The sequence below is a fragment of the Ranitomeya imitator genome, chromosome 5 (assembly GCF_032444005.1).
Source record: "Ranitomeya imitator isolate aRanImi1 chromosome 5, aRanImi1.pri, whole genome shotgun sequence".
NCBI lineage: Eukaryota > Metazoa > Chordata > Amphibia > Anura > Dendrobatidae > Ranitomeya > Ranitomeya imitator.
The window spans coordinates 474,591,922-474,618,191 of NC_091286.1; the positions used below are offsets into that span (position 1 = coordinate 474,591,922).

At 42.5% G+C, this 26,270-nt stretch overlaps 1 protein-coding gene across 13 annotated transcripts in view; it reads left to right on the forward strand.

Moving 5' to 3' along the window:
- TNIK (TRAF2 and NCK interacting kinase) overlaps positions 1 to 26,270 on the forward strand; it is a 383,200-nt gene that overhangs the window by 188,117 nt on the left and 168,813 nt on the right. For all 13 annotated transcript variants that reach the window (XM_069727325.1, XM_069727314.1, XM_069727316.1 and 10 more), the window contains exons 3-6: positions 4,328 to 4,384; positions 10,099 to 10,224; positions 10,416 to 10,526; positions 25,814 to 25,904. In XM_069727325.1, the coding sequence (XP_069583426.1) occupies positions 4,328 to 4,384; positions 10,099 to 10,224; positions 10,416 to 10,526; positions 25,814 to 25,904 (385 nt within the window). The remainder of the gene's footprint in view (positions 1 to 4,327; positions 4,385 to 10,098; positions 10,225 to 10,415; positions 10,527 to 25,813; positions 25,905 to 26,270) is intronic.

The following is a 26,270-nucleotide window of genomic DNA, read 5'->3' on the forward strand; positions in this document are numbered from 1 at the left end:
TTCTCTGCAGCTGTCACACTTTATTCAGGAGAGCCGCCAGCCAGTCCGTGCACTGCATTCCGATCTTGGTCCGATTTATGCGACCATCTGACTGTTCCCTTATAATAAGTACTCTCCAGTTTCAGACACTGTAGGACAGGAAAATGGTATTCCAGCCTTGACTTAATTCATACGTTTCCAGGAGGAAAGGTAGAGGAATTGCACTGTGCAGAGTTCTATGAGAAGATTATGCACAATACCAGCATTTACTAAAACCGACGTCACGATACTTCACAGGACAACTTTAAGCAATTTCTGGATGTATTTTTTTTCCTCTCCTTCTCACAATAAGCACAAAATATGAACTAAAACTGTGAGACAATAACTAGTGGATGGTCTGCTCACATGCAAGAATTGAAGCTGGAATGTACAGATTCTTGGCAAATATTCTTGAATTGTTTTCCAAATCATTTCTTTCCAAATGATGGGAAGGGCTTTGTCAGTGCTAGAACTTCACATGAGAGCCAGATCCCATTTTAAAAGATATCCTGTGCGCTTTGTTTGGAAAGCTGCCACAGTGAATTCATGGATGGAAAAACACATATGGGCAAATATTGCACGGTTCACAACATAGCAATTGGCCAAAGACTGAAGCTGAATTGTTATTGCAAGACCTCCTTGTCTTATGGTACCGTCACACAGTGCAATTTTGATCGCTACGACGGCACGATTCGTGACGTTCGAGCGATATAGTTACGATATCGCAGTGTCTGACACGCTCCTGCGATCAGGGACCCCTCTGAGAATCGTACGTCGTAGCAGATCGTTTGAAACTTTCTTTGGCCGCCAGCCAGTCCGTGCACTGCATTCCGATCTTGGTCCGATTTATGCGACCATCTGACTGTTCCCTTATAATAAGTACTCTCCAGTTTCAGACACTGTAGGACAGGAAAATGGTATTCCAGCCTTGACTTAATTCATACGTTTCCAGGAGGAAAGGTAGAGGAATTGCACTGTGCAGAGTTCTATGAGAAGATTATGCACAATACCAGCATTTACTAAAACCGACGTCACGATACTTCACAGGACAACTTTAAGCAATTTCTGGATGTATTTTTTTTCCTCTCCTTCTCACAATAAGCACAAAATATGAACTAAAACTGTGAGACAATAACTAGTGGATGGTCTGCTCACATGCAAGAATTGAAGCTGGAATGTACAGATTCTTGGCAAATATTCTTGAATTGTTTTCCAAATCATTTCTTTCCAAATGATGGGAAGGGCTTTGTCAGTGCTAGAACTTCACATGAGAGCCAGATCCCATTTTAAAAGATATCCTGTGCGCTTTGTTTGGAAAGCTGCCACAGTGAATTCATGGATGGAAAAACACATATGGGCAAATATTGCACGGTTCACAACATAGCAATTGGCCAAAGACTGAAGCTGAATTGTTATTGCAAGACCTCCTTGTCTTATGGTACCGTCACACAGTGCAATTTTGATCGCTACGACGGCACGATTCGTGACGTTCGAGCGATATAGTTACGATATCGCAGTGTCTGACACGCTCCTGCGATCAGGGACCCCTCTGAGAATCGTACGTCGTAGCAGATCGTTTGAAACTTTCTTTCGTCGTCTAGTGTCCTGCTATGGCGGCATGATCGCATGGTGTAACATATATCGTATACGATGTGCGCATAGTAACCAACGGCTTCTACATCACACATACGTCATGAAATTATCGCTCCAGCGTCGTACATTGCAAAGTGTGACAGCAGTCTACGACGCTGGAGCGATATTGTTACGATGCTGGAGCGTCACGAATCGTGCCGTCGTAGCGATCAAAATTGCACTGTGTGACGGTACCCTTACTTTAATTATAGAAGTCTGTACAGGGGGTCTGTCATTGCAAAATGGTGGCCTGAACCAAGCCGCTTCGTGGTGCACCCTTGGCATGGCCAAGCAGTTTGGTGCACCTTCCCACTGTCTTGGTTTGCATTTTCTCCACCGTCCTCTTCCGTGACTGACCGCTTTGGCTTTACAAGATATGGATAATAAGTAGTTGGTTGGGTATTAGGAAACTGTAATCCGGGCCGTACTGCTGGGTAGCCGTTCGGTGATGGCAAATGCATGTTGTAACCCTGTCATTCAGGAGGTTGGAGCATTTTCGCTGCAGCTTTGTCCATGCAAGTTGCCAGGCATATGCCAGTGACTCAATGTTTAAGGAAATAATGAAGGGGACAAGGTGCAACCATAACAAGTTTACCTATTTCCAATAAGAAAACGCCTTTGATAAAATATTACTCACTCTTGATGGTCTGTAACGAGGGTGGGCAATTAATTTTCCCAAGGAGCCATGTGAGATGCCGCTGAACCTTAACTCTGCGCCATAATTTATTGCTTACTATTGAGCAGAATTGGGTATATTGACCAGCTGCTACTATTAGTACATGTTACAATAGGGCTTATACTAACATATATTAACAGATAAGCAAAACCATATAATTTACTGGGTTTTTAAATAAAGTTTATAATTCTACTTCTACTAATTAGCCTTAAATTAGTATTACCATCCCCAAGATCCTATCACATTATGTATTAGGTGTAATAATAATGGTATCAAATGCCTCCAATTAGAAATGTAGTATAGTTGTTCTGATTTGCTGTGTCGCTTTCCCAATGTGCATGGTATTGCAGTACTTTAGGTATCCATGGTTACGACCACTAGTAACTGTCACCATATGAGTGGTCGTAACCTTGGATACCTAAGCTACTGCAATGCTCTGCACATGGGGTAAACAACATGGTGAATCAGAAGAACTATACTACATTTCTAACTGGAGGTATTTGCCATTATTAGTACACCTACTACATATTGAGATAGGATCTTGGCGATGGGAATACCCCTTTAAGTATAAGGCTGCCGTCACACTAGCAGTATTTGGTCAGTATTTTACCTCAGTATTTGTAAGCCATAACCAGGAGTGGGTGATAAATACAGAAGTGTATATGTTTGTATTATACTTTCCCTCTATTTGTTCCACTCCTGGTTTTGGCTTACAAATACTGATGTAAAATACTGACCATATACTGCTAGTATGGCGGCAGCCTAATAAGCATAAATGATTGGCTGCGCTCCTGACTGTGAGCTCTCCCATGGTCTATCCTTGTCTTTGACTTATCTCTGTTCTATCACTCACCGCTCTTTCTTCCGCCCTTTGTCTCGTTCCCATAATGGCTTTCTTCTGTCACTCACATTCTTTCTGCCTGTCTTTCCATTCTCCGATGTGGCGGTAGTCACCTGACCTGTGTTATAAGGGTTAGGCGCTAGTGGCTAGGCAGATCAGGTGCCCACTGCCATGCTGCTTGGTTGCATGTGAGTTCCAGCCCTTGAGCTGTCGCTGTCTATTTGCCCAGGTCTGGTCTATAATGTAAATAATCCAGTGAAATAAATCTTTTTTACTTTCTGCATGTTCTGTCTAATCTGAGAATATTGGAGTTTTATCAGAGTATGATTAGCGTGAAACATTAACCGTTAGTTGACTACCTGATAAGAGCACAATGGGCCTTGTCGTATTATATTACTTCTAGGCTTTTTCAATATTTGGAGCTCCGTCTCCTTTCTTCTGATGTCTGGTGACCATGCCTTGTAGATAAATCTGTAAATGATTGACTGTAAGTAGTGATGGGCGACCGTGCCCGGATTAAGTGTTATCCACCATTCTCGGGGGCTAACTGATTGTCTCCGGCGTGCTCGAAAAATATGTGTGAGTCCCCGCTCCTCCATGTCTCACGCTGCAGAGATTGCCTAACAATCGGGTAACCCCTCCATGTGTTGCGTCTTTCAAACAGCCATGGGACTCAAACATATTATTCGAGCACACCGAAGACACTCGGTTAGCAGCGGAGCATGGCGGGTAACACCTTATCCAGGCACGTTCGCCCATCACTAACTGTAAACTCTCCTCCCTACGAGCAAACATTTCTGTGCGCTGCTCATGTTCTCTTCTGTTTTACCTTGAAATGTACTGACAGCACTTCTGTTGTGAATAAAGTGTGCTGAAAGCAGCAAGTTTTTATTTTTCCTTCCAATATGGTACCTAGGTGCGAAATAAATGACCCTTACTATGCTTAGTCATGTAGAAAGCAGCGCGGACTCGAAGATCTGGGCCTGCACTCAATTCCCTTTGTGTCAAAATGTCAACAAATCTGCTTCTTTTCTGCAGTGGAGCAGAGGCTAATCTATCAGAGAGGTGACTGCAGACCGGCCTGTCATGTGCAGCCCACATCTACACTGCATCCCCGCATTGAAAATATGTATTTATATATCTTTCTGATTTCATTACAGGGTCGACATGTTAAGACTGGGCAGCTCGCGGCCATTAAGGTCATGGATGTCACAGGGGTAATGTATCTCTCGTTTCATGTCTGATATATTCTAAGAATGTTGTTAACTTTGTTGCCTTTTATTTTGCAAGTTGCTAATATCTTATATAAGAAAGGCAGATAATTACCATGGAACGGTCTATTGATGGCCATACAGAGCTGCAGAAGGGGGTCCGATAGGGACTGCTAAACAATTAGGACTATTTATAAACGATCATCATTGAAATTGAAAGGTCGGATGTCCGTGTTCATTCACATCCATCATTGATCACAACCAATATTTACAGTACATCTGTAGTTCAAAAATGTCTAAATCTATAGCTACAGTACTTCTTTGCTCAAAGCCCCTCATTCTTTGTAATAAAAACATGTGCTGACCCCTGGCTGCCCCATACACATGGTCTATATGCAGAGAGAGCTGCCCCGACCCATGGTTGGCAGACTTTAAATGGATGTTCCTGTTTAAGAAAACAACTTTCCCTCATCTGCAGTGTTTTATTAAAGGTAGTCCGTGACCCCCAAAATGCATTTAACATTTGTTGTACTGTGTTGTAAGGGACTTTGCCCCTATAACCACTATACTAGCACTGTACGGGTTACTGGTTCAGTGGCTGAGAAAATAACTTTTAGTTGGTGTGCAAATGTGGAGGGTTCAATGCACACTTGGCGCGGCCAAGAGTTTGGTGAACCGTTACGCCTCCTCATTTGCATAATTGGGGCCTTCCGGCACTTTTGATTAACAGTATCCTTTCTTCTAACGCCGCTCCCTACACTGATACTCCAGATAGTGTAACAAGTGGTGTCAGAAGAAAGGAGACGGGGAGGAGAACACATCCGGCCACTGTATGCCCACGTGGCCGGGCCACTGTGTGACTTCAGCCATATATGACTGATCTCCCATGAAGCTCGGTCTCCAGCGGGTTTTAAAATACTTTTTCTCCGAAACGCCGCACTGTTTCAAAGTCAGACATGCCTGTCCAAGATCATACAACCAGTGCCTGATGCATGCTGCACGCGGGCATCTGCTGTCCTGTTACCTTTTAAAGGAAGTAGTCATCATTTTTTACAACACAAAGTATCTGTAAATTTGCTGAAACTTTAGTATAGATTTAGACCAATTTTTTTTTTTTAAAGTCCCTTTTATTTTTTTGACTTTTGGTATTCTCTGACTTTCCAGCAAATGGCACATGCGGTTCATGAATTTTGCGCAAAGTAAAAAAAAAATAGGCTTTTTTTCCTGTCCTTAACCATTTTTGTGACTTTTAAGTGTTGCAAAAAATGGGACTTTAGCTTGATATGCATAAAATCAGTCCAAGGTGATACTGGGGCGGAGATTGAAATTTGCAATTTTGCAAATAGAGTTGGCTGAAAGCATTCCGGAAGCGCTAAAATCCACCCACAAAATGAAAAACAATAACTAAAAATAGCATGTGACCACATATAATATAAACTTAAAAAAAAAAGCAACAAATAACAGCGAAAAAAATAATGAATTGGGTGCAAAATAAAAAGGTGCAAAGGCAATGATGAATCGGAATCTTGATTTTTGACCATTGCACTTTCCGCGTATTTTACTGGTCGGTATAACGGTATAGAGATACTTCCAAACTGATGGCCGGATTATGAATGAGGCTTTTCCTGGGGCGATTGACAGTAGTTACATGTTCCACTTGAACAGTGCCGTGTTTTTTGTTATCTTTCCCTTGTTTTATCTGGATAGCCTCTAGTTAAGGTCGTTCACATGTTCCAAAATAAACATATTAACACGGAACATTCCACAGAAGGATTGTTGCTGTGCGAGGACCAGCTAGGTGTGAGATGAGATGTAATCATGTCCTGTACATGGAGGACAATACGCAGGAATGTTACACTACATTATGTTACCAATGTCCTTTCTTTTGTATTTCGTGCTTCCTAGAGGCACAATATTAAGGGGATGAATGAGATTAAAATAACATGGTGGCTTCTTTCCAAGCACACTGGCCTATTGTCCTTCGGCTGTGTCTGCTAGTACAGCAGGGCTACAATCCCTTGAGTATATTTTACTTATTACAGTGTGCTGGTTTTATGATTATGGAGACCAAAGATTTTCACATATATTTTTTATGAATGCATTTACTGTGATCACCAATGCATATCTGGATGGTGCCGTTTGGGAGGTGTCTCTATATAGTCTGACACTGATCAATCTGTGCAGATCACCTATTTAATAAGCTTAAAGGGGTATTCCCATCTGCAAGATCCTATCCCACTATGTAGTAGGGGTAATAATAGTAATAATATTATTGGCAAATAACTCCAATCAGAAATGTAGTATAGTTTTTCTAATTCACTATGTCTTTCCCCATGTGCAGGCATTGCAGGACCTTAGGCATCCATGGTTACGACCACTGATACAGTGACAGTAAGGCTATGTTCACACTTTGCAGATTCCACTGCGGATTTTTCCGCAGCAGAATTCCAAAATCCACAGTGAAAACCCGTCGCGGTTTTTACTGCGGATTTATCGCGATTTTTACTGCGGTTTCTTCTGCGGATTTTCATCTGTAGTTTTCTATTGGAGCAGGTGAAAATCCGCAGAAAAGAAGTGACATGCTGCGGAATGTAATCCGCAGCGTTTCCACGCGTTTTTTTCCGCAGCATGTGCACTGCGTTTTTTTTTTTCCCATAGGTTTACATTGAAATGTAAACTCATGGGAAACTGCTGCGGATCCGCAGCGGTCAAATCCGCTGCGGATCCGCAGCAAAATCCGCAAAGTGTGAATATAGCCTTAGCCAGTTGCTGTGGTCGTAACTTTGGATACCTAAGGTCCTGCACATGAGGAAAGAGACATAGTGAATCATAAAAAACGATCGTACATTTCTAATTGGAGATATTTGCTAGTATTATTATACCTGCTATATATTGGGATAGGATCTTGGATATGGGAATACACCTTTAATAATAACATCCAGATAATAAATGTAATTTTTTTTTTCAGAAGAGTAACGGAACCGCACAATGCAGAGTTATATTCACAATATATATTATTATTATTATTATTATTATTATTATTTATTGTTATAGCGCCATTTATTCCATGGCGCTTTACATGTGAGGAGGGGTATACATAATGAAAACAAGTACAATAATCTTAAACAATACAAGTCATAACTGGTACAGGAGGAATGAGGACCCTGCCCGCGAGGGCTCACAATCTACAAATATATCAGTGTTTACTAAAACCGGCATGCCAGGAAAGCTTACAGGTTCTCAGTAAGCCACAGGCAATCAATCCACAGTAGTCTACCATGTCCTTCAGGAATCGCTGCAACCATCTTTCAACAGTTTATAGTATTTTAATGGTCAAGAAGACTTTTTTTTTGTTGTGGCTGACTGCTGGCCCAAACCCTGCCATACTGCCAATAGAGGCCCCTTTGCCTCTGCAGCTTTGGAGAAGCTGTACACTACAGATTTAAAATGGGCACTTTTTTTTTTGAATGTAGAGGATTTTTAATAAGAAGTAAAATGCAAAGTTTACAAGTACACAAAATTAGATAATGATATTGGTATGGTAGATTACTGCAGCTAAAGGACTGTGCAGCATATATTCACAAGTGTGACAACCTCCTTAGCTGTATCTCACCAACAACTAAGGGACCCCTTAGTGCTGAGGCCTGCCTTAGTTTAAGAAGCAATGCTTTACAGCCTAGCCAGCAACAGACTGTAGATATTGATGTGTATTGAAATGTTTTTAATGTATACTCTGTGATCTGTGCAGAGGTCATTGTGCAGGGAGAGGGGAAACCAAAAGGTTAATGAATCTGAATATTTAAATGGGTTGTCCACTATTAGGACAAGCCCTTCTTGAAATAAATGTTTGGCCCATTAAGATAAAAAGCCTATACTCACCTCCCGTGCCGGCACCGTTCCTACGGCGTCGGCACTCACTCTCCCTGGGGCTCTCGTGCGGTGTTGTAACTCGTGACCCCGGGACTGGCATCATTGTCCCCGATTACATATTGACTGAACATGAAGAGGAAGCTAGGGATCAGCTGTGTGCCAGGCTCATTTGTCACACGGGAACGGTGTCGGCACAGGAGGTCAGTATAGGTTTATTTTATCGATGCCAAACATTTAGTGGAGGTATTTGCTAATAATATTATACCTACTATATATTGGGATAGGATCTCTGATATGGGAATACCCTTTATCACAAATAAGCGCAAGTCATATCAAAGAAATTTTACCAGTATCATAAAGTACAATATGTCACGAGAAAACAGTGTCAGAATCAGTGGGATCTGTTGTACTGTTCCAGAGCTATGACCTCATAAAGTGACAGTGGTCAGAATTGTGAAAGTTGGCCTGGTCAGCAAGGTGAAAACGGGCTTTGGGGGGAAGGGGTTAATAATACCAGCACATAGCAGTACCCCACCTCCACCTTGCTGGTGTCTGAGTCCAAGTGGAGGGCTAAGCTTGTTACTGATCAAGCCATGGGTCTGTCCATCAAGAGTCACTCTTATCTCGTTAGTCTTTAGAACCTGAATAATCTTCAGATTTTTCTTGGCCCAGTCTTGATGTTTCCACTTGTGTGTCTTGTTCAGTGGTGGCAGGTTTCAGCCTTCCTCACCTCGGCCATGTCTCTGGGCACTGAACACCTTGTACTTCTGGGCCGTCCGGGAAGGTTGCAGTTCTGGAATATGACAGCACTGGAAGATAATGGCTTCCTGATTGTTCACATTTGTTTCTTCTAAAATCTTTGGCAGTTAATTAGCATCTTTTTTTTCAAAACTTTTCTTTACAACCTCGTTGACTATTTACAACAAAACTTTTATTGGTTCTGTAATTACGCCCAAATATCTTAGCAGGTTCAGGAGTACTGTATTCCTCTGTATGACTTGTCACAGTTTTTGACTTTTCAGAGTCGGTCAAATATTTTTTGACCCGTTTTGGCTCAGGAAAACAAGCTGCCTATTAATTCTACACACCTTGATAAAGGATGTCATATCCTTACAACCCAATCACACAAATACCCATCACCTGAGCTGCTTCTTCCAGTAAGCATTGAAGTTTATACAGCTTGGAATTAGAAAATCTGCATAAGTGATGATATGCTCAAATACTCACTTGCCTAATAATTCTGCACACAATGTATAAATAGTGGTAAAGGGAATTTAAAAAAAAATCACCAAATGAAAGAAAAACATATTTGACACACTTGATCCTGAGGAAGACACATATTTGTGGATACCTCCTCCCATTGCTAGATCATATCTGCGCTTGTTCTGTGCAATATAGCATTGTATACTTATTTTAGTGATTTTTTTCTCCTCCATTCCTTCACACATATTGGCACTTTAATGGATATTGATTGTACGCATGGGTGTATTTTTCTATTCTTTCCGTTTTATTGTATTGCCTATTAACTTTAGAGTCAATTAATATATGTTTTCACATTTCCCTCTGTCACTTGGTGGATTAGGGCAGCCACAAATTCATTACAAGTTGTATGGTTAGTTTTGTAAGCCATTTGCTTTAAGTGTTTTTAATTGACTTTTTGAGCTGTTGTTCATGTGTTAGTAAAATTTGTTAATTATTTGGGAGATCCCTGTTTTTTTGTATATTCCTTTTTTCTTTGAAAAACATATTTGGCCTAACGTTTTGATTAAAAAAAAAAAACTTTTCTAGTGACACATTCCTTTATGTATGACGTCAATATATTTAACCTCAACTTCTGTCTCACCACATAGGATGAAGAAGAGGAGATCAAGCAGGAAATTAACATGCTCAAGAAGTATTCACATCACAGAAACATAGCCACATATTATGGGGCATTCATTAAAAAGAACCCGCCTGGGATGGATGATCAGCTTTGGGTAAGGACACTTTATTATCTTTGTATAATATTCTTATGATTTAACAGGCAAATACCAGCATGTTGGGGAAGGTGTGATGTCGGAGCAGTCTTTCTAGGGCTTCACAAGCTAACAGGCAGAAGATAATGTGGATTTTGAAATTTCTGATTTACTCGATTCTGTATTTCTAAGATTTGCCATTTATTTCTCAGCTGGTGATGGAGTTTTGTGGTGCTGGATCCGTTACTGACCTAATCAAGAACACCAAAGGCAACACATTGAAAGAAGAGTGGATTGCATACATCTGCAGAGAAATCTTGCGGGTATGTCCTTTTACAGTGATTGTTAGATTGTCTTCCAGTAGTTTTGTTGTTAAGCAATAATAACACCAATATGAACCCATTCAGAAATTGCAGTCCATCAGCAGACAAGTATGTTCTCATATTTAAAATAAAAAAATCCATCTGTTTCAGGGAGAATACAGTGATGCAGAACAGGTTATTAGGATTTGGCCTCTAAAGTGGAAAATCAATGTTGTTATGGAGTTAATGGCAAGAATGTATAATTATTTCTCTCTACACTTTTCAGTTTCGTGAATAACCATTGATTTGCCCTGAATTTTGTGACTGCTCCTCAACAATATTTGTGCAGTCAGAAATGCTACTAAGCCAGATAATGCAGTTTTTTCTCTCTCACCCATGACAGAAGGGATTCACCCTTCAAGGACATGAAGCCTACAGGATATATTGGCGGTATTTCTCCCATGCATCAGTTGGTTTCCTGTCCTTGACAGTGGAACCTTTGTTTGGACGTGTTGGTGGTACCGAAAGAAGACAAGATGATTTACTCAGGCCTGGTCGATCAGTTCAGGCAGCAGCTCCGCTCCTGCTTAGGACGCTGCAGGGATCCTGGAAATGATCATCCCCAAATTCAGCTAAATTCATAAAATGAATAGATGTCTTCAGATCTTCAGAATCCTATTTTTCTACTTTGTCATCGGATGACAGAGGGGGTGGGGGGTGGGCGATGACAGTGTTTTCCTGTAGAAGAGAAGGACAGATTAGTTAAGGCAGTCAGATCCACTGTTAGGGCATTGTTGACCCTAAAGCCCAAAGATCTGTCCAGGATATCATGTTTTGGGGAGCCTGAAGCCTCCTAGGCTTTAAGTAAGCATCGGACATTCCCTGATAATAAAAAAATCAAATCCCTCGTTAGGAGGGAATGGAAGAAACTCGAATAGAGAGGTCATTTTCCTTCATCAGTTAAGAGGAAATATCCTGTTGATGAGAACTCTGCGTCCTCTTGGGATAAAGCCTGAAAGTTAGAAGCGACTGTCTCAAAGGCATCTAAAAGGATCCCTTGGATAGAAAGGAAGATTGCTTTCTTAAGAGTACCTGGGACTTCTGCAGGGGCACTGAAACCAGCCATCTCAGCAACATGTACCGCTAGGTCTTTAATGGTTTGGCTGGATCATCTAGGAGGTCAGCTGAAGGATACGGTGGATAGGGACAGCGTTCTGACTACAATTCCATTGATAGCGTTTCTGTCTGATGCAGTAGTGGATTCAGTAAAGGTACCTTCACACATAACGATATCGTTAATGATATCGTTGCTTTTTGTGACGTAGCAACGATATCGTTAAGGAAATCGTTCTGTGTGACAGCGACCAACGATCAGGCCCCTGCTGGGAGATCGTTGGTCGCTGAGGAAAGTCCAGAACTTTATTTCGTCGCTGGACTCCCTGCAGACATCGCTGGATCGGCGTGTGTGACACCGATCCAGCGATGTCGTCACTGGTAACCAGGGTAAACATCGGGTTACTAAGCGCAGGGCCGCGCTTAGTAACCCGATGTTTACCCTGGTTACCAGCGTAAAAGTAAAAAAAACAAACACTACATACTTACCTACCGCTGTCTGTCCCCGGCGCTCAGCTTCTCTGCACTCCTCCTGCACTGACTGTGAGCACAGCGGCCGGAAAGCAGAGCGGTGACGTCACCGCTCTGCTTTCCGGCTGACCGACGCTCACAGCCAGTGCAGGAGGAGTGCAGAGAAGCTGAGCGCCGGGGACAGACAGCGGTAGGTAAGTATGTAATGTTTGTTTTTTTTACTTTTACGCTGGTAACCAGGGTAAACATCGGGTTACTAAGCGCGGCCCTGCGCTTAGTAACCCGATGGTTACCCGGGGACCTCGGGATCGTTGGTCGCTGGAGAGCTGTCTTTGTGACAGCTCTCCAGCGACCAAACAGCGACGCTGCAGCGATCGACATCGTTGTCGGTATCGCTGCAGCGTCGCTGAGTGTGAAAGTACCTTAAGGTTGGCAGCTAGATCAGTGCTGGCTGGGTGATATTCTAGCCAAGTCAAACTATGTGAAGGGGCCTATTTGGCCAAGTTTTGGACGACATTCTGGAGAAAGCAGGAGACAGCAAGGAAATTCCCTAATTTGCCCATTCCGGTTTATAAAAAATCCTTTCAGGTAGAAGATATAACCGTAGAAGACCCCCTTCCCCCAGAGATCAAGATAAATAAGATGACGGGTTAAAAAAGAAATTATCTCCGTGACTCCTGTCCCTGGGTAGGGAAAAGCTTCTCCCTCATTTTCCCTGCCTGGGAAAAAATTTCTAGCAGCTGGGTTCTCAACCTAGTGAGAGCCAGCCTAAGTCAAGAGTTTCACTCTGTTCCTCTGTGGAAGTGTATAGTGATGTCTTCTCTAGGGGAACATTTAGCCTTGGAATCGGAGGTCCTAGAACTGGTACAAAAATCCATCCTCTTAGATATATGTATGAGAAAAAGGGGGAGGATTTCACAGAATTTTCAGAATGATAATCATTTTGAAGGGTCTGAATACATTCTGGAAATTTCATGCCTTCAAGATGGAATCGGTAAGATCAGCCATAAAGGTCCGTTTTCTGGACTGTCATGTGGTGGTTCTGCATCTGAAAGATGCGTATTATCATGTGCCAATACATGTGAAATACCAGAAGTTCCTCAGAGTTCAGAGTGGCCTTAGCCACATAAGGGGAAATCAAACTTCCAGTTCAGTTTGGACTCCCAGTGGCCCCTTGTGTCTGTACAAAAATAATAGCGGAAGTGACCGCTCACATTCGAGAAAAGGATGCTCAAGTAATCCTATATATGGACAATTTCCTAACTATAGGCAGGTCAGTTCATCACTGAAACTCCCAATTAGAAGAGGTCAGTTCTACCTTAAAGAACATATGTTGTTTTTAGGCTTACGGTATGTTGGACTCTAGAATGTCATCTTCCAGATGGCAAGATGGAAAAATATGCAGCTAAGTATCAGAGGCGGTAAAAGTTCCATCATGACTCTCAGGGAAGCTATGTCTTTGCTTGGTTCTCAGACCTAATGTATCCCAGCAGTGTTATAAGCTCCGTTTCACACCAAAGTGTTGCAGTGGGATGTTGTGATGTTTGCATTTACTTTGAATGGAAGTTTGGAAGGGAGAATAAGTGTCTCCAATAACGACTTATTCCATTCTTTGATTGAACATAGAGAGTCTATCCAGAGGGGTGACTTGGGTAATCCAAATATCAATGGTAATTACCAAGCAGGCAAGCCCAAAATGATGTGGAGCTCATTTGGAGGATCACCTGTACTGTCAGACACAGCCATTACACAGCACACAGCAGGGGCACATTTATAAGATTATCGCAGCACAGGAACATTTTATTTAAATACAACCAATTTTGGAAGTTATTACAATTCCGTGATCTATTCATTAAAATGAATGTTTGTTCTTGGCGACAACCCCTTTAATACTAGTAACCCTGAAGAAGATCAGTGGAGACAAGGCAAGAGTTATCCTGATTTTACCCTTTGGCCCAAGAGGCCATGGTTTTCCTGGTTAAGACTAATGTCAATCACCGAGATATGAGTGCTACTGGAAGTTCTGGATCTTCTCTCCCAGTACACGGTGTGGCATCCTCAAGTGGCCAGCCTACATTTAACAGCATGGAAGAGGGGATTTTCTCCTAACCCTATTTTCCAAGTTTTCTAGCCACTTCAGGGGCGATGCTGAGTGATGGAGTGCCAGTCAATTACATCTGAGTTCCTACAGAAAGTTCTATAGCAGGGATATTCCACTAACAACCTTAAAGATCAGGTTTTGGCCTTTGGGGTCCTGTATGTTTATGACCTAACAGGTAACAGTTGGATTTCCTGTTTTATCTAAGCTTGATCCAGATCAAGACCTATTCCCAGGCCATGTGTACCTCCTTGGGATTTAAATTCGATCATGACAGTCTCTCACTTTGAACCTATACACACAGTATCTGTCAAAATCCTCTCGCTAAAGATAGTCCTTCTAGTGGCCTTAACCTCAGCTTGCAGGGTTAGTGAAATCCAGGCGCTGTCAGTAGGTTTTCCCTTTACACAGATCTTGGAAGACTGGCCAGATCTGCCTTTAAAATGACTCTATCTACCTAAAGTAGCTTCCAGGTTCCATAGGAGCCAAAGAGTGGTTCTTAACTCATTCTGCACTAATCGCAAAAATGGCAAAGAAGAGAAACTTCATACAATAGACGTCTGATAAAGTACTTGTGTCTGATAAAGTACTTGCCGCTTATGAAGTCCTGCAGAAAAGATTGATTGTTGTTTGTCTCCTTTCAGGGACCTAGGAAATGGCTTAAAGCATCAAAATGTATGCTAGATAGATGAATTAGAGATGCCATCAGATTAGTTTATTCCATAAACGGTAGTGTTATTCCAGAGGGTCTAAGGGCTAACTCCACAAAAATTGTTGCAACCTTCTTGGCAAGAGAGCCGACTTGTCCATTGAGCAAATATGTAAGGCAGCGACTTGGTCCTCTCCCTCTACTTTTTATAAATACTATAGACTGGATTTGACCTCCTTTTCTGTTCTCACCTTTGGGAGCTGTGGACCCTCCCTGAATGCTAATTTATTTGTAATTCTCTCCATGGCGCTGTCATGTGTGAGAGAAGAAAGCGTAATTACTTGCCAGAACCCATCACCGCACCCATATATTCCTTCCTGTCACTTGTATGGATGAACAATAGTTAATTTCAGGTGTGGGATTACTTGGTGCTTAATGAAAATGTGTGGGTGTATAATATGGTTTGTAAATAACTGTTTGGAGATCCTCTCCTTCTTTGTAATGCAACTGATGTGTGGGAGAGGTACCGCCCCTTTATCCTGTCGGTTTCCTATCCTTGAAGAGTAGATCCCTTCTCTGTGGTGGGGTCATGGGTTGTGAAAAATCCCATTACCAGTAAGTAATTACATCTTTTCATTGTAAGGGTAAAAAATATGGTAGCTCTCTGATTCATTACCCAGCTGGTATCTGTGTTAATATTTCCATTATTTTTTTTAAATGACTTTAAAGGGAACCTGTCACCCCGTTTTTTCAGTACGAGATAAAAAATACTGTTAAATAGGACCTGAGCTGTGCGTTACTATAGTGTATTTTGTGTACCCTGATTCCCCACCTATGCTGCCGAAATAACTTACCAAAGTCGTCGTTTTCGCCTGTCAATCAGGCTGGTCCGTTCAGTTGGGTGTGGCGACATCGCTGTTTCTTCCCCCAGATCTTGCATATCTTTCCGTTGGTGGCGTAGTGGTTTGCGCATGCCCATCTTCCGAATCCACTGGGCAGGAGAAGAAAAAACGCCCGATCTGCGCTATTTCCCTGGTGATCTGTGGGGGCGGCCATCTTCCTGAGGCCGCGCGTGCGCATATGGAGTCCTCTGCTGCCCGGGGCTTCAAGAAAATGGCCGCGGGATGCCGCGCGTGCGCAGATGGAGATCGCGGCGGCCATTTTCCTGAAGCAGAGTTCGCATCTCGGCTTCAGGAAAATGGCCGCCGCGATCTCCATCTGCGCACGCGTGGCATCCCGCGGCCATTTTCCTGAAGCCCCGGGCAGCAGAGGACTCCATATGCGCACGCGCGGCCTCAGGAAGATGGCCGCCCCCACAGATCACCAGGGAAATAGCGCAGATCGCGCGTTTTTTCTTCTCCTGCCCAGTGGATTCGGAAGATGGGCATGCGCAAACCACTACGCCACCAACGGAAAGATATGCAAGATCTGGGGGAAGAAACAGCGATGTCGCCACGCCCATCTGACCTGACCAGCCTGATTGACAGGCGAAAACGGCGACTTTGGTGAGCTATTTCGGCAGCATAGGTGGGGAATCAGGGTACACAAAATACACTATAGTAACGCACAGCTCAGGCCCTATTTAACAGTATTTTTATCTCATACTGAAAAAACGGGGTGACAGGTTCCTTTTAACAACTAATCTCAAGCAATGGCAAGCAACTAATATCTGAAAGCTTCAGGTGTAAGTTAAGCACGTTCGCTTTTTAATCATAATGAGGTATGAAAATAACGTGTTTCTCTGAAAATAAGACAGGGTCTTATATTTTTTTGTTCCGAAAGAACATAGGTTATGGCTTTTTTTTTCCATAAACAGTAGTCCACATTTATTCTTGAACAATAAAAATCTACATTTATTCAAATATAATCATTTGTCGTCACACACACTGCACATACATGTGTACAGACACACACACTGCACATACATGTGTACAGAAACACGCACACTGCACATTCACATGTAAATAACTGCATACCAGCCAGTCTTCTCCTCAGTTCCTCTAGACTACCGCAGTTAAAGGACCTTTGATGTGACCAAAGGTCCTTAAGCAGTCTTAACCTCAAAATAGAAATTCGGGGGGGCCCCTAATTCTGTGAGGCCCTGAGAAATTGCCCATTTTGCCCTCTCATCACCCTAATGCCAACCCTGCACACCAGCCTGTCTGCTCTTTAATTCCTCTAGACTCCTGCAGTTAAAGGACTTTTGGTGACATCATGGTCTTTCAGTGGTTTTAACCTTGGAATAGAAATGATGGAGGACCCCAAGAGAGTGGGGGCCTGAGAGTGGGGGGCCCTGGGTAATTTATCAACCCCCCAAAATGCCTGTCTGGTCTGTTGCTAGGGTTTATACTTGAAGTAGGCCTCATATTTTGAGCATGCTCGTAAAGTCGTACTAGGGCTTATTTTTGGAGCAACATGGTAGTTCACAAGATATACCTTTGGTGTGTGTATAGGAGCAGGGCAGTTTGGGTGTTGGTAGTGGTTTTGGGGACAAAAACTTGTCAGATATTTCTTTACCATAGCAGAGTAGGATCCCTGAATATAAGAGGCATCTTCATTTGTGTTTTCCTTTCGTGGTCAGCCTCCTTAATATAGAACTTGTGAACCAGATCCATGCCTAACTAAAATACTTTCTTTATTGCATCTCATTAAAAAGCCTTAATAAGCACAATACGAAAAAGTGAAAAATTCTCCCGTCAGGTATGTCTGATGTTGCTGCGTTTCAGAGAAAAACAATAGCCCCTGTCCACTGACCTGGAGTGACTGGTGGGCGAATATGCAGACACCTGTTACTGCAGGTCCAACTAGTCTACAGCGCAGTCTCTGTCTCCAGCTACTATTAGACTATGTTTTTCTCTGAAACTCCGCAGAATTTCTGAATCAGACATGCCTGTCTGAGCTCATATAGCCAGTGCCTGATACATGCTGCCCATGGATTCACCAGCATGTGTCAGCTGTGAGGTTCACTTTAAGGACGTGTTGTGAAGCGGGATCACAGGTGAGCGGACTCTTCCTTTTTGTGCTGTTAGCCTCCTAAATAATCCTATCCTTTTCTGTCGCATTGTGGCTACACTGCCATGACCAATGACCAATTTATCATCTTAGCAGTGTGTCAGGATTAAATTGGATTCATGTTTTATAGGAGGATCTGTGGTAGAAATCCAAGGCTGGCATTTGGATTTTTCTCAGGAATGTGGTGCAGATGGGTACAAGGATTAGCCCCTTGGAGCTAATTTACATCTTTTTCCTGCATTATTTTTCTTTTTTCCTTCACTGTGTTAATTATATATAAAATAACTCATTTTGTTGTTTTGGGTCTTGAATATTGGGATATAAAAGAAAAATTATAATCAGAAAATAATCTATTGAGTAAATCAGATGTTTTCATTAAATGTATTCTTTAAAAAAAATTGGGGCAATATCTACTATATAATTGTCTAAGGGTCACTTCCGTCTGTCTGTCTGTCACGGATATTCATTGGTCGCGGCCTCTGTCTGTCATGGAAATCCAAGTCGCTGATTGGTCATGGCAAAACGTCCACGACCATAGCCACGACCAATCAGCGACAGCCAGAGTCTGGCAGTGAAATGGCCACTGCTTTACTGCCCTGCAGTCAGCGCTGGCCGGTCACACAGGGTTAATGCCAGAGTTAACGGACCGCGGTGTAATGCACACCGTTAACGCAGCTATTAACCCTGTGTGACCAACTTTTTACTATTGATGCTGCATATGCAGCATCAATAGTAGAACGATCTAATGTTAAAAATAATAATAAAAAAAAAAGGTTATTCTCACCCTCCGACGTCGCCTGCTGTCATCAGCGGTGCAAGCGGCAGGTTCCGGTGCCAAGGATGCTGTGCGAGAAGGACCTGCCATGACGTCACGGTCATGTGACCGTGACGTCATCACAGGTCCTGCGCTCATACCAACCCTGGGACCGCATGCTGCCGCGTGCACCGCACACAGGCGCCAGGACTTCAAGGGGCCCTCGGAAGATGAGTATATGTTTATTTTTTATTTAAAGTCTTTTTTAACCACGCATATAGTGCCCACATTGCTATATACTACGTGGGCTCTGTTATATACTACATCTCTGCTATATACTATGTAGCTGGGCAATATACAACGTGACTGTGCAATATACAACGTGACTGTCCAATATACTACGTGCTCTGTGCTATATACTACGTAGCTGTGCAATATACTATGTGGCTGTGTCAGTTCAGTTATATACTACGTCGACTGTGCAATATACTACGTGGCTCTGTTATATACTTCGTGCCAGTGCAATCTACTACGATATATGACAACGACGTGGCTATGTTGTATACTACGTGGCTCTGCTGTATACTATATGTACTATATACTATATACTATATATATGTACTACGTGGCTGACCAATATACTACGTGCCTGTGCAATACACTATGTAGCTGTGCAATACACTACGTGGCTATGTTATATACTACGTGGCTGTGTTATATACTACGCAGCTCTGCTATATACTACGTACGGTGTTACATACTACGTAGCTCTGTTATATACTACGTCGGTTGTGTTAAATACTACGTCACTGTGCAATATAGTATGTAGCCTGTGCTATATATTACCTACATATTCTAGAATACCCGATACGTTAGAATCGGGCCACCATCTAGTGTATTATAAACATAAAAAATGTTAATATTCCCACCACTGCAGATTTTCTTAGGCTCATAGTTAATGTAACATGAAAAACAGAACATCAAATAATGTAATGTGAAATTAGAAGCAGTTTTTTTTCTTATTCAAATACATATAACCTAAATCTGATTTAACCAGTAGGTCGTTTTTTGCTGGTCGCTTGCCTTTAGTGAGGATTGAGGAACAGATTGGACACTTGAATCCTCATTAATCCACTGACAGATGATCATGCCCAGATAGACATGAAGCGTCAGGATTGGCCTCCTGTGTATAGTGAACACTCTGCTCCTCCAAGCTAAGAGCTCATTCACACAGCCATTCCTGTCACACTTGAGGAAAGTGATTCTAGTTTAGTCAGTGATTTTGTTCAGAGTTTCAGCAGATTTTCATAATTGTGTCGTCTGACTTTGGTCCAACTTTGCTCAAATGACAAAAAAACAATCCTCTCTTTACCTTCTATTTAGTAGTTTGAGAAAAACTGACAACACTCGGACGCCATTGCATTTTTTTTCTCCGAACCCATAGACTTGGTTTACCAATTTTGATATGACATTTGGATCAACTACAGACATGTCTCCATTACTCTGTTCATAAAATAAATCGGTACATGTGAACAGGGCCATAGACGATACTAAGTGTGAATGCTATCTGTGAAAAACACTCTTTTAAGTAAAAAAGGATGGGTGACTGAGCCCTGAACTGTTCCTCAGGTGTGATGTGCATGTTTGGGGGTGCATGTTTGTACCTCTCCAGATCTGTATAATTTCCTAATGCTTTATACCCCTCTAGTGATGAGCGAACGTGCTCGGATTAGGTGTTATCCGATCATGCTCGGGTGCTGACCAAGTATCTTCGGCGTGCTCGAAAAATATGTTCGAGTCCCTGCAGCTGTTTGATAGCCGCAACACATGCAGGGATTGCCTAACAGCCAATCCTGGCTTATATTGTGACTGTCGAAAAGCCGTACATATTTTTCAAGCTCGTCGAAAACACTCTGTTAGCCCCCGACCATGGTCAGATAACACCTTATCCAAGCACGTTCGCTCATCCTAAAGCGCAGGTAGCCGGGGGAGGACTCTGATATCTCCGGCTATGAAATATGCAGAGTAGCAAGGAGCTGAAAAAGTGATGTCTCATTCCGTAATGGTGAAAATGCTGTGTGTGCAATTAATAATGTGAACAATCCTCATATTCATGGACAGAACATTGTACCACACACACAGTTCACTGTGGATAACCGAGTGATTAATATTCATGGATGTGTGGAAATAGTGATGTGGGCCTTGAATCTAACAAACGAGCAAGTTGTTAGAGGAAATGACTAGCAGCGAGCTGGCTTATGATGAGCATTAGTACAAGTCATCATCAAGCTCTGCAGGTCTATCTACATAAAGGCCTTTCATGACTTACTGTTAAAATGCTCTCATTGTGTCAGACTCATAAATTCTAGTAAAAGACCAAACAATGCAATAATAACAATCACAGTCCGTAAACCCTAATCCAGTGTATTATCTCACTAAATATTATATTTCATATAAAATGAACATTTAAAGCTATAAAAGAAATGCCAATGTCTGATCGACAGAACCTTCTGTATCCATTCCACAGTTTTCAAGATCTCACGACCTGTATGTCCTGCAGAAGTAGATGGGCGGGCCAAGTGCAAAGCCTGGACATTTTGTCACCAGGCGTGAAAAAAAAATTATACTGCAATGTGTCATTGACTTAGATGAAACCAGGAGGCCAGGACTCTTCAGGGACAGCCGGGATTGTTAAAGTGTTATATGTAGTAAATAATAATTTATGATGCGGCTGCACACCATTGTTGGAAAAGATGGGGAGGAGAAACAAGCAGATACAGAACTTCCATAGCATCAGCTTATTTTTCACGTCACGGTCACTGGGGAAAAATATTAACCACAGACGAAGCCAACATGGCTAATTCTTTTTCCCTAGGATGTACGGAGCGCGGGGAGGTAAAAAAAAAAACTTGGCAAACTACTATTTAGAAATCCAGCAAACACTAAACCTAGCCAGTAAATGTGGAGCTCCTCCGCGGCTATCCAAGTCCGGCATCACTGCTGCCCCCTTTTATATAAGCATTGTGCCAGGGATGTAAACCCGATTTCAATATGTTTTCCCAGGGAGAGACCACATTGTGCACAATATTTGCAGAGTCATCATTGACATTGCTAATGCAAATCATGTCGCTCACGCCCACAGGGGCATGCTTGGATAAATAGGGGGAGAAGAAGTCCGGAGTAATCAACGTCACCCTGTACTAGTCCGCTACTGATTAACATAGCACAATAAGAATTCAACCTCCACTAGTCCGCATTCAGGGGCTTGTAGAAGGCAGGGAAAGGTTACTATATACATGGTGGTGTATTAGGGGGTGTAGGGCAGTTGTCTGGTTCCCTTTAATGCATGGCTACACCCCCAAGCTTACTACTTTATTATATCATGGTTTATATAGTCACATTGAGGACACATAGTTGTCTGTTACTTTTCAGTAGGAATAGGCCACTGAATGAGACCGTCTCCCAATTATGTACATATCCAATTATCTCCCAATGACCTGACTTCATTAAGAATAAAAGTTTGCTCCTGCCACTTAAAAAAACAAAAAACAACAAAAAAAGCTTCTTTCTTCTATTTCTTATGAGCGGGAGCAGATTATGACTTTAGTGGAACATAAACTGGGTCACCTGTACTAAAAATAACATTGTACCTGCTAGACCGCTTGATTTATTATCGAAATCAGGCCCTTAGAAAATATGTTTCCGATTCCTCCTGTATAAAGGTTTCCTGCTAATTATGAAAGGAAACCTGTTAATCTATCTTACGTTGCCTGATGTCTTGGCGCCTCTATGTGCGCTGCACCACACGCTGGGCCGAGAGCCAACTGTGGGCTGCCCGTCTCTGCAGAGGAATATTCGGGGACACCACAGCGCTCATGATTCTTAATTAAGGAAAGCTCAAACATTTCACAAAGCCTGTAAACAATGTTAATCACGTAGAACAAAGGGAGAAATCTTACATTTTTACAATATTGTAATGAAGAGCTTAAATTAAAGAGTCGGTCATGTTTGGCACTCATCAAGTGCTATAGTTCTAGTTTTACCACTTGATCGTTGTTCACAATAGATGTATGCATGATGGAGCATGAGAACATCATGGAGGGGGTCCATCACTCGGTGCCTTATTTCGAATCAGATAGCCCCTACTATAGTGGACTTTCATGTCCTGCTTGGACACACATTCTTCTGAATGGCTGGTATGTGTTATTGGGAAATCTATAGCTGCCCATAGTGTTACCCACAGATCCACAGGGGCCCCAGAAGGCAGACGTGATTAGCTGGTCTTCAAGCTTGGGTTCATTAGAAAACTGCAATGTGACTGTAAGTTTGCCCCTTTTAATCTGGGCATAATGTAACTTTTTTTTTCTCCTGAATTTCCAATAAACGTGTATGTCTACTGGAATGGGGAGAGGCTGATAAGCCACCGCCAGTCTTCTGGAAGCACTTATCTCATCACAAACAATTCTGGTACCAGTTCATTTTATTTCTTATTTTTCAGTTTTTTTTTTCTTTTTTTAAATAAAAAGGCTGTTTTTGCCCTGGTTAGTTGTATTGTGAGTACCTTACTTTTGAAGGTTACTTTGAGGCCTCCATGCACCTTGCATACATAAAGAAGACATGGCTGAACCATTTTTGACCTATATAGTTACCTATATAGTTACATCAGCTTGTCTAGGTTTTCTAAAATATTTATTTCCATAATTCTATGTAGTATTTTGTGTTCTAGTCTAGACTGCTACAACCATCTACTTCTAATGGAAGGAGATGACTCTCTCAGTTCAGAGGCTGCATTCTGAATGTGCTGTCTGATGGAAATAACATTTCATAGAGAAAAAATGCGGCCTTACCAACACCAGGTCACACTACCAGTGCACTACATGATGCAGCAGACCCTCATGATGACGGCTGGGGCAGCACAGGTGCAAAATACTGATGAAACGACTACTCCCAATCCTTCCAGTCATGGAGGAGGTGGTTGCCTAGTATTATACATGCACAGAGATGAGACTAGCATATGGCGCTGGTCACACAGATACTTTTGAAGCAGTGTCTGGTTACAGCCTGTTACAGACCCCATACTACTAGATCAGGGGGGCTGTCCAGCGCTATATAAGTGCACCCCATAAAGCACACCCCAATTTACCCAATCAATACTAAAGGGCCTGGCTGCATCCTGCCTAAAAATGACAAAAAAGTGCAATAAAAAAATGTATAAAATACATGAGGTGCTGGTGAATATTCTGGTCAGCTCGCAAGTTGCTTTTGATCTAAGTGTAGGGACTCACAAGACAATGGGGCCCCTCCATGTAGGTTGTGTATGCTGCAATTATTTCCCTTATTGGAAGGGAAATAATTGTGAGAGACACTTTCCCCCGCTCTCTAAGGCCTGTCCCACACGTCCAGATAATTCCGGTACCGGAAAAATCGGTACCGGAGTTATCCGTGTCCGTGTGCTCACGTGGCACACGTGCGGCAGCCGTGTGCCAACTGGGTACCACAGGCACCGTGCAGGAGATGGCGCTACAGTAAGCGCTGTCCCCTGCTTTGGGTGCTGAATCCAGAATTCATTACTTCTTCCCAGCAGCGTTCGCTGGAGAGAAGGAATGAAAAATCATTTTTTTTTGTTAAAATAAAGTTCCCGGTAATCTCCCCCCTCCCTCCCCCTGTGCGCCCGCCCGCTGGCATTAAAATACTTACCCAGCTCCCTCGGCGTTTCCTCTCAGCGTCGCTGCTTGTCCTGTATGAGCGGTCATGTGGTGCTGCACATTACAGTGATGAATATGCGGCTCCACCCCTATGGGAGGTGGAGCCGCATATTCATCACTGTAATGTGCGGCACCACATGACCGCTCATACAGGAAGAGCTGCAACGCTGAGAAGAAGCATCGGGGGAGCTGGGGAGCTATTTTAATGCCAGCGGGCGGGCGCACAGAGGAGGGAGGGGGGAGATTACCGGGAACTTTATTTTAACATAAAAAAAAAAAAAAAAAGATTTTTCATTCTTTCGCTCCAGCGAACGCTGCTGGAGAGAAGAAATTAATGGGGCTTCAGCACCACAAGCTGGGGGGACAACGCTTACTGTACGCTGTCTCCTGCACGGCACACGGACTGCACACGGACAGCATCTGTATGCGGTACGTGTTTTACACGGACCCTTTGACTTTAATGGGTCCGTGTGATCCGTGCGCTCCCACGAACACTGACATGTCTCCGTGTTTTTCAAACGGACACACGGTCCGTGAAAACACGCTGACATGTGCAGAGACACATTTATTTTAATGTGTCTACGTGAGTCAGTGTCTCCGGTATATGAGGAAACTGTCACCTCACGTACTGGAGCCTCTGACGTGTGAAACGGCCTAAACTGGATGATATATGAAAGCCCCTAATAGAGTATTCAGCAATGGTTCTGTAACCCACCCAAAGTCTAAACATTTATACTAACGCACATGAGACCTGATGTAGCACTCCAATGTCTTAATTTACTGGTTTTCAATTCAGACCCTTTTATTTATTTATTTTTTTACTAGTCTACCCAATTATGCCAGTAGGGTCACAAATAGTTTATTAGATGGGGTATGTTGAATATGGTATCACTAGAAGTGGAACATCACAGTTTTTTTCTTTGGTTCTATTATTATTAAAGTTGTACTGCTCTGTCAATGGTTATGATTGATGAGAGGAAGGTGCGGAGGGTGAAGGTCCAACCACTGGGCTCTCCATTCACTTGGTGCATTGGTGCAGCTGCTCTGGTGGCCAGGAGCACCACTCTGCTGCGAGTAACATGAAGGGTCCTCGGTCCCTTTGCACTTAGGACAGTCGGGGGTCTCAGAGGTTGGATCACCACCGACCAGATTGTTAGAACATATTCTACAAAATAAGCTTATAAGATGGGACGATAAGAATATGCTTCAAAACGCCCCATTTTATTTTTCGTGATAGTAAATCCCTGACTTTTTTTCTGCGTAGGATTCTTTGAGGCTTATTTATTTGTAAATACGGTATATATTTTCCTTCTTTATTTACATCTGTAAACATTATTTTAACCGAATAAACGGCATTTATGTTGTAAATGGGCACAAAAGCTCCATTAAATGCACATTTTGAGTCCAGAATTTGCTTTTCCCGGTGACGGATGCATTGCTGCGTTAATTTATTCTTTTACCTTGAGATCCAAATTACAATCTACTTTTCCTCATCAATCTCTCCAGGGTCTGAGTCATCTGCACCAGCACAAGGTGATTCATCGAGATATTAAGGGGCAAAATGTCTTGCTGACAGAAAATGCTGAAGTTAAACTAGGTAAGGGAAGATGTGAATTAGAATGAGCGCCGAAAAACATGTTTCCTGCTCACTTGTATTCTTCTGTCTTGTCACCGCCGAGATGCAATGTAAATGAAATAACACTGTTTACTGCGGGAGAAACCCTCACTGATCATGTCACCGTGTCATTGACTATCACTCGTTACATGATTGTAATAAACAGACTTGTACTTTCTGAATAGAGCAGCTATACAGATGACTGCGTGCAGGGGAAAGAATAACTATTCTAAATTCTGATTGCAGCCGTAAAGTGTAGGATATCCCCTGGGTATGCCTGGTAGACGCAGGTTATGCAATCACACCCAGAATAGGAGCCGTTTAGTATATCTCCATGGTAGGATTTGT